Source organism: Heliconius melpomene, chromosome 17, assembly GCF_056956725.1.
Source record: "Heliconius melpomene rosina isolate 202511_hmr_F chromosome 17, ASM5695672v1, whole genome shotgun sequence".
NCBI lineage: Eukaryota > Metazoa > Arthropoda > Insecta > Lepidoptera > Nymphalidae > Heliconius > Heliconius melpomene.
In genome coordinates this window covers 3397592-3407405 of record NC_140405.1, presented here as the reverse complement: position 1 = coordinate 3407405, position 9814 = coordinate 3397592, and the positions used below count along the sequence as shown (strand labels likewise).

Below are 9814 nucleotides of genomic sequence, written 5' to 3'. Positions count from 1 at the left end.
GAGGCCCCAGTTTTTCAGGGTTATCGTTCCCCTAGGATACTTGCATGCTATGTCCTTTGCTAAGCCCAAAAAACTGGATGAATCAACAGCCAACAGGGACACGAATTGGTTTATTTTTTTCCGAATTCCAGCAAGCGCTCGCAATCTGTCTATATTCTGGTTTATTTTTCAATATCTTTTGTGGTTCGCGTTTTTCGAAAACTAGTAAATGTTTTCGTTCATTCTTCCCTTTTTTTACTGTAGGCAGCGTAAACAAAAGTTCAAATAATGTTTGTTTCTATCGTTCTGTTACAATTGAATGGACTGTATATTTACAGTACAAAAGTAATCAAAATAAAATGGTCGACTAAAAAGAGATTCTTCTAATTGCATCAGATCTTATTCCCATTCTCTATTCTCCATAAAAAGGAAACAATTAATACGGTTCACAGTTGATTTGATCGTTTTAACATTAACCTTTGACTGTCACAAAGGTTCTGAAAGTCACGAGCGAATTGCGGTTATAGGAAAAAAATGAAAGCAATTGAAAAAGTAAGCACGGGAAGTGGCCATTGTTCGTCCGGTAGTCATTCAGTGACTATATTGTTCAAATTGCTGGATAAATACGGGTCTATTATATACGCAGTAAAGGGGCAGTAACATTTATTGCCTATACCTTTCCGTAATTATATAACAACAACTATAGAAATTGTTTTTAACCGACTTCTGTAAGAAAAGGAGGTGGACTTAACATATTACGCACGTGGCACTTAAAAAAAAGATGCACATCGTCTTTTTGCAGCTTTACGCTGTATCCCGCATAAAGCAGGACAAACAAAGGGGAATCCGGAAATTTAGTTTTAAGATACTTCCATTCCCCACTTTTCACCATTTGAGGAATTGCATTTTAATTGGTAGATCTCAATGTCTTAAATCTTATTTATCTTCATTACTTTCATTTTTCTCACTCTAGTAGTAGGACAAGATGCGGTGTGTTAGTATCTAAAATTGCCAACCTTACTTCATGCTGGATACAGCGTGAATTAATAATGAATGAATAGTGTAACCCATAAGCGCGTTTCTTATACTGGAATGGATCAAAGAAAATAACCCATAACCGCCAGTGGTGTACAGCCAGTCTCTTAACTTTACCAAGATGATGTCAATTATTCATTCTGATTTTTTAATATAAATTTCTTATATACATCACGCTGTTGGGTTCTGCAACTCAACACGCAATGCCCCAAGAATTCAGTATAAAGCGGGGAAAGCTCTCTGGCTACCATAAAAAAGATCTTATACAAAAAAAACATAAAATAAAATGAGTAATAAGGTCTTAAGAATTATTTTAATTAGGTAAATAATACTGAAATATTAATAAAGCAAATTTCTACGTAAATATTATTTACAGTTCATTTCTAGCAATTTTGCTTTGTAGTATTTTGGAACCTTTAGGTCTTACTAATATTTACCGACCGAATAATTTGTAAGCCTTCCTTTATATCTTGGCTTTCTAAGATTTGATAAAATAGGGAACTAACCTTAAATTTTGGAGCAACAAAAATTTATAGATGCTTCGTGTTTCAAATTAAGATTCTATACAAGGTAATGCACGATCACATTAGAGGAATAACAAAACTTATTTACGAAATTAAATACCTAAAATAAATCAAACCTATAAATAGATTATTTTAAAATAATTATATTTGTATATACATCGATGACTACGTAGTTGCCCAAATAACATACGTCGGCACTTATACTCGGATCATATTTGACAGACATTCGAAAATTGACAAAGTTTAGGATAAACTGCGAAAATATGAGTTTATAGAAAGCGATGAACTCGATCCATGTTCGACTCTTGACTCGTCTAAACTCTCTAACCCGAGCAAAATGTCGTCAACAATCCACCCCCTGCCACCCCCGGGCATGCGCCGCGAGGGAGAGCTTAATCAAGTTGTGATATTCACCCAAAATTATCAGTAATTGCAATTAAATAGGATTTTCTACCTATTTGTAATAAATCTTAAAGTATACAGATAACAAATATTATGTAACATAGAACAATATATATTTTTTTTATTATAATTAAATAACAATAAAATAAATTTTATAAAATAATGTGCAAAAATTTTTTTTTATATATATATATATATATATATATTTCATAATATTTATTTAAAATTTAATAAAAATCAAATTATAATTAATATTATTATTTATTTTGCCGCCAGTGAGCAGCGGCGCGCATGCGTGGTCTCGGAACGACCCGCAGTAAAACGACTGGTCACGTGACTCGACGCGGCATTCGCTCGTCGCATTTCGGCAGTTGTCGGCGAGCCCGCTAACCGAGCGGGTGTGTCTGCGTTCGCTGTCTGCGTTCTTTATAAATGTCAAATTAAACGTTTTCGCTAAAAAAATGTGACATTAGATTCGCGTTGTCGTATTAATTACGTATTAACACAATGCTGTGTATAGTTTTAGTGCCCAATTCACACGTCGCGCGTATTTACCCAGATTCTGTGTAGTATATTATAGTTTAGTTTCATTCGTGATCGTGGTAACGTCGCTGACATTCCAGGTGACTCGGCTCGTTTTAAATGAGATTTGTTTATAAAGAATGGTCTTCGTTAGTGTTTTGTGAGAGGATTTATTAACGGAATGCTAGTTTAATTCACGATGGACCGCGTAAGTGGTGTGTGTAGGTTCGGAGGAGTAGTGTCGGCAGTGAGGACTCGAACAGGTCGTAGTAAGAGACGAATGACAGGTGGAACTACTCAAGTGGCAGAAGAAATGCCTGAAGCTCCTCGAAGGGGTCTCGGCGCAGTTTTAGTTCTCGCCTGTATTCTAGTATACCACAACTGCCTTTACTGCGGCTTCGTGTTCGACGATATAAGTGCCATAAAGGAGAACAGGGACTTGAGGCCGCAAACCCCCATCTCAAATATCTTCCTCAACGACTTCTGGGGAACTCCTATACATAAGGTGAGGATCTTAGATTAAAGCTTTAAGTTTAAATGTGTCTTTAAAACAAACTTTCGTCGAGAGATTTGCTCTGCTTGAAGGGAAACTCCTTAATTACAAAGACTTGGATCTTTTCACCAATGCGATATATTTTGTTAATATCATATCCTTCTTATATATATATATATTACATTTGCATATCATGATTGTTGACACATGATCCTGGAGACACAGCTGGTTGACAGAATAACCAAACTTGGATCAGCTGTTTCGTGTCAGGTCGTATTGTAATTGATTTTTGATTATTTTTCTCACGTTTTAAAAATATGTTTTTTAATTTATAAAATAAATAAACCAAACTAAGTAGCATATTAATACGAAAGTTCACTGAGTTTTAAAAATATTTTTACATAAAAACTTACTAAAATTATAAAATTTCATTATATCCATAAAATCCATAAATAAATTGAATTGTAAGCCATGCATCGCTTAAAAAAATTAAAATACCAAAAAAAAAATCAACCAATGTGACATATGACGTCACAACGTCATAACCTCTGTTCCACACCGAGACAAAGTACCGCGACACACCTATGCAGGATCATATATCAACCAATTTACACGTGCCGCAGGTAACTAGAAATTTATGGATGTAATCATCGTTGAATGTTTCATCCGACTGCAGTGTGTGCTATGGTACCTTAATTTATGGTAATCTAAATGAGAGAGGCAATTAGGGTTTTAGACTTAGCCTTATAATGGTACAGATATATTATATTAGGTATATGGATTTTTAGGCATAATCTATGGTATTTTAAGGGATTTGATTGTTGCTCTTATTGTTGTGTTTTGCGGCAAGTTGTGAGTTCTATTCTTACTCGAGAAAATGATATATTTGATATTTTAATTTCTTCTCTCTGTTCTCGAGGCAAAGCGTGGAGTTGAGTTTCGCCACACAACACTCAATCCCTCTCCAGATTTGTTTTGAAATAAGTGGGGATGTCTACCCTGCTACATGCATGTTTTATTGATTGAGTAAATATTATGACTTAAAAATAACTTTAAAGAAGTATATTGACAACTTTAACTTTAAAAATATTACCAATCGTAACATGCAATTTCGTTTGGGTAAAATATAAAACATGAAATCATTTTTGGAGCTCCCCTAACAATTGCAAGGAAAATGCCAAATTTCATTTTTCTATCCGCATAGTTTCGACTATTTGTTTCTCGTTCAGTTAAAGAAGAGTTTTATATATTGAACATTCGTATCGTTCGTTGTACTTCTTGGATACAGCCCAAGTTCTCCACTCAATTAAGTTATACCTAAACATCCCGGGACGTTAAAACTTCCACACGGTTGTTGGAACTTACGTCGTCATATCCGAATATTCAAAAATTTTCATACGGGAAAATCAGGAATAATTTTATTTAGGAAAGTATGTAGTGGGAAGACCAAAAAGGACGATTTGTTGTAAATATAGTCAGTCATGTATTGTAGTCCAAGATCTATTTATAAAGAATGCAGTAATGATGTATTTTTAGAACGAATCGTTATAGGATATTATAGAATCATCGTTGTCGTAGGAGCACTAGCGTGCAACTGTAAACTCGACGGTTGGGGGTTCGATTCCCAATCGGGTAATGAAATATTTGATACATTTAATTACGTGCTCTGAAGGCAAAGCGAGTTCCTTTCCTTCGGCCTACCATGCTATGCGCGGGATACAAAGCGTGAATCTAAAACAATTATATCCAAAAGAAAAACAATAAAGTATAAAGCGCCCTCACAGATAATTGGTAAACTCTCATCAATTTCGGGAAAGAGGGTCGAGACGAGACTAAAACCGAAGACGAATTTTCCGACGAAAGAGTTTACATTTCAATCCAAACAATCATAAATTATAATATTTGCCCAATTCGAAGGGAGATACGAAACTTTGGGGCGAGATTGTAACACCCCTTTTAATAACCTCGTCTAATTCGGAAATTATAGCCTTTTTGTCAAAACGTATAATTGGCTTATGTCAAACGCGGATGATGTATGCCCCGCTGAGGTTTAGCTGCGTGCGTGAAATATGTGGCGATAATCTATATTTATTAGTTGCGTAGGTATGGCCAAATGTTTTAATCGAAATATATTTTATATTTGTTTATATTTATGTCAATTTGTGAATTAATTGCCTCTGTGTAAAAAGCGCGGTGTTGAGTTTCGATTTTTCGAAATTCGGAGAAATTGGGGAGCGGAGTATATTAACACTAAGCTCCATCTGCCTAACCTTCTACATGCAGGATACAGCGTGAAGCTGAAAAAACTCCTCTTGCTCTTTTGGACCTTCAAAATCTTTACTTTCCCTCATACCTATAGGATAGCAGAAAGAAATCTCTATTGAAGATAAGTCCACTATTGCCAATAATCTTTGTAAGATTATTTAAAATTTATTTATATTTTTTTCTATTACTTATTGTGTTACATATATCTTTAATTTATTTTGCAATTCCGCATTTTATTTGTATAACTATAAATATGGAATCATATTTCACTCATGCATCATTGAAAATTTTTATTGACTTTGGCAATTTATTGTAATAGTATTACAATTTTGCAACGTTTTGTAACAAATATCATACACACAAAATTGATTTCTCTTAATCCACACACCAGTTACCATTCACAATGAAGGGAATGGGGTGGTAAGTGTTTTGATAGAAGATTAACGTTTTACATGTCGGCTTTGTCAAAGGCGATTAAAATTTTGTCCGATCTGCAAACAACTTAACTGGATGCAGTTTTTTTTTTTGAAAAAAATTTTTATAAAACAAAGATTTGTTTAATTTTCAGTTTAACTTTAAGGAGATATAAGCATTTATATTGCCTAAAATTATTGTTGATGTTATTAAAACAAATGTTTAATAAAGCTTTACATATGGAAATGGTAAAACTTAAATTCATATCGAAAAAAAAACCCACTCAAATAAATAGGATGCCAAAAGGTTATACAGATATATGTATATCAATAAATATAGTGGTATACTTTCCTCGTGTTTCTTGTATGAAAGCCCAATTAATCATACAAATTGGAAGGTTGTGAGATATTTACGCCTCACCCTTGTCACATGCAAAAGACCCGCCTCCATCAGTATCTATCAGCTGGTACTAAAAGGGGCGACAACATAAAATGCTATTTGCAAATCACCGTAGATAAAATTTGGTTTTCAATTTCTGAGCTATTCTCTGTTTAGCCAAAAATCCGAGCTCGTGTTAGCAGCAGTTCGCCGGTCGCATCCATCACTGTCAACGGAACAAGCTTTTTGTTGCACTTCAAGTTGAAACTTCTGTCCACTATTTTTTTTTTAACTTTCGACCCTACCCTACCTTATTTTTAATATTAAAAACTTTGCAATTTCAGGTTTTTAATAAGCTTTGTAATTAAGCTGGTTGTTACGTTCTTTTAATAAATGTAACAGCAGATCTAGAATTTTGATACAAATTCGGAATTAGAAACAAGTATATACTTCAAATAAGACTACAATACAAACCACATTATTTACTTCCAAAAATATCCCAAAGAGATTTGCACGTAAGTACATTATCATTTAAAGAGTATACCCAGGATTTGTTAATTATTAATTACTCCCCGCTCATCTTCCAAGTCTACTTCGCCATCTCGTTAAAATTTGGAAAGCTTTTAGTAAAATGTAGGTGTATGTAAATTGCGCAATTTAGCCTACGCAATGTTTCAAGACTTTCAACAGATAGGTACTTTAATAATGAATCTACAATGAGGCGAAGCGGTGTAATTTTCTTAGGCGTACCTTACCTATTTCGCTACAAAAGCTAGGAGTTGTGACTTTTACTAAGATAATTATTAAAAATATTCTAGAGAATGAAGAAAGAATAAGAAAAAAAATTACGTGTTAAGTATTAATGTTTTTTAATATTTTACAGTATTACCAAATTTTAGTGATATATAATGTAAATACTCTAAATATGGTTTCGTGTTTGGTGTGAAGCTATAAATAAATTTATTCATAATATTAACTTAACAATATATAAAAATAATCTTATTTTACTAACACAATTGTTATTTTTGTTAAACAATTACGTAATACAAATAGCCGCAAAATACTTAGAAAGACAAATACATATTAAATCAATAGATTAAATTCATATAAACCATTACATTATATTCCTATATATCCGTATAAAAGAGAATCTATCTCTATTCTACGTAGTTTGATTCTCAGTCTCGCGAAAGCTTCCTTTTCCTTGGCAACTGAATGAACAAAATAATATCGTACTCCCCTCCGTAAGCTGGCTCACCCTAATAGCAAAGCATTGTTAAAAATATCGATTATGTTTTTGAGCAACATCTCAATCCACATCGATGGTCGTAAGAGGGATGTAAACTTCCCCCCCTGATTGTCGCTTCTACGTCAATCTCGGGAGTTCTATACTTATATTACATACGAACTCGCTTTTGAGGCTTTTTTTAATGTAATATTCAGTGCCACAGAGTGGGGTTTTAAGCACGAGGGTTATGGGTTCGATTTCTATTCGGGAAATGATTTTTTGGTCTAACATGATACAGCTTAAAGCCAAAAAAACAGTATCACTGAAAAATTCTTAAATAAAAGGACGAAATTTTATCACCATGATTGGTTTGGGGGTGTCATTCACGATGAATGAATAAAGTATGCAAGTTTCGGTGGTTGCGTGACTGGACGCACACGTGAGGCTATATTTCGACGACCTTTTCAAGAAATTCATTTGTACAAGAGTTATTTATGAGGTCGCGTGGCCGCTTTTACGTGCCGCCGCGGACCAGTTAAATACGTTTATTAACATAATGAAATAATACTAGCTTTAGAGCCTGTAAAAGAAAAGTATATTTCCTTTGTTCGATACGTACAGAGGATGTGTGTTTAGGTTTCAATAAACTGTATGCGATTATTTAAAATTTGATGGCTACTTTTTAAACTTCACCTGTTTCCCGCGTGTAGCAGGATACGCAGAGGCAGCTTAGTGTTATGATGCTGCTCCTCCTTCTCCTTTCCCCACTTTCCACCAAAATCTGAAATTGCTTCTTTAGTGGCGGAGCTCAACGTGGCGGCTTAACTCTACACCAGAGTAAAGATATGAAAATTTAAAATATTTTAATTCCTCGAGTGAGAATTGAACAAACAACCAGTCGCGTTTATAGTCACACTCTTTTGCCTCTGCACCACACTGGCCTCTAGACTAGAAACTGGAAGAAATTAAATGAAAATATTAAATATTTAATCTCAAAAGGCAACGTTTTGCGTTAAATTCCGCCATGCAATGCCTCTGCCTATCCTGCTATACATGAAATACATCTGGGCTCTGAAAAAATCATTATATATAATAAATTCCATTTAACAAAAAAAAATTATTACAACCATGTTACTCTTGAAGTGACGCGCCATTGATGTAATTGTCAACAACAAATTGCCCGCTTCACGCGACACGGCAATAATATCAGCCCTGTAAATATTTGGCCTGAAACATTTAAAATGCGGTTTTTAATGTTTATAATATGAGACCATTCTTCTGTATTAAAATGTGATTTGTGTGGCCGACGTGGTAATTGGTAATAATATTCCAAATCCAATTTAAATATATTAAAAAAACTTTGATCCATCTGGTAAGCCAGTGTGGGGTTGAGTTACGCCACGAAATAACAGTATAGAGCATTATTCTTTCTTTAAGTTATCTGTGTCTTCTCCGCGGGAAAAACCGACTTAAATATACCCTATAAGTAGGTATAATATAAATATGCATATTTCAAAATGCTAAAGAGACTTTAAAAGATATATCAGCATAATTAATCTGTGACATCTTGCTAAATGCAAATAAAACCCTTAGTCCGCGAACGTGAAGAGATATGGCGTCACTAATTTCGCGTGTCGCCCGACAAGTGACGTGACACTTACCGTGACACATGAAACGTCCAATTACGTGACACCGTTTTTCATGTCATAAATGAAAACTATACTTACAGTAATATGGTAATTGTTTTTATGTATGTAATATTTGTGTAATTCAATTATATTATTAGAGGCACAAGCGTGTGACTGAAAACGCAACAGGTTATGGGTTCGTTTCCCACTCGACAAAATTAAATATTCAATATTTTTATTTCCTAACTATGGTAATAGTCAAATCGCGGCGTTGGGTTCCACCACTCCACCACCTCGAGAATTCGTCGAAAACTTGAGTTGATCTTTTTTAAAACATTTATAATATTACAAACAATTATATTTTATTTGTTGAAACACTACAATGTCTAAGGTAAATCGTATTAAATGTCCTCTAGAGTATTATTCGTCTCCATTACGCTTACACCGCAGCCGTCGTGTATACTATACTACCCTATAGTCGGCTTAGTACATTCCTTATCTACACACGTTCAATACAATAACCATTCTATTCGATATTTTTATTATCGAAAGATAAAGTTTATAAGTCTTTTGGTCGATATAAAAATAGGCATTACAAAGCGTAATACAAATAACAGATAAATATCAAGTGCCGAGAACTTTACAGACCCTTTATAGTCCTTCTAAGAAGGATTTGTCGGCGTTTTAGTAAAATATCGGCAATACCCTGTTTATCAAATAAAACTCTATTTGACTTATACACTTTTTGTGAAGAATATTAAAAAAGCTTATTTTTTTAATGTTCTATAATATAATAATTTTGTAACAGTTATATTTGGAAGCATAATAGTTATTATTATTATTCAAAATTATTCATATTAACATTGTATATTTCAATATAATGTACTTTTAATTATAGCGTAATATTCGAATTAGCTGAATTAATGGAATAAGAGCTTTGATTTTC

At 33.7% G+C, this 9814-nt stretch overlaps 1 protein-coding gene across 1 annotated transcript in view; it reads left to right on the top strand.

Annotated features, from left to right (window-relative positions):
* Positions 1-2297: 2297 nt before the first annotated feature.
* Positions 2298-9814, top strand: part of Tmtc3 (Transmembrane O-mannosyltransferase targeting cadherins 3) — a 121678-nt gene continuing 114161 nt past the window's right edge. Inside the window, exon 1 of the mRNA XM_085201178.1 lies at positions 2298-2967. Within this exon, the coding sequence (XP_085057304.1) occupies positions 2662-2967 (306 nt within the window). The 5' untranslated portion in view covers positions 2298-2661. The remainder of the gene's footprint in view (positions 2968-9814) is intronic.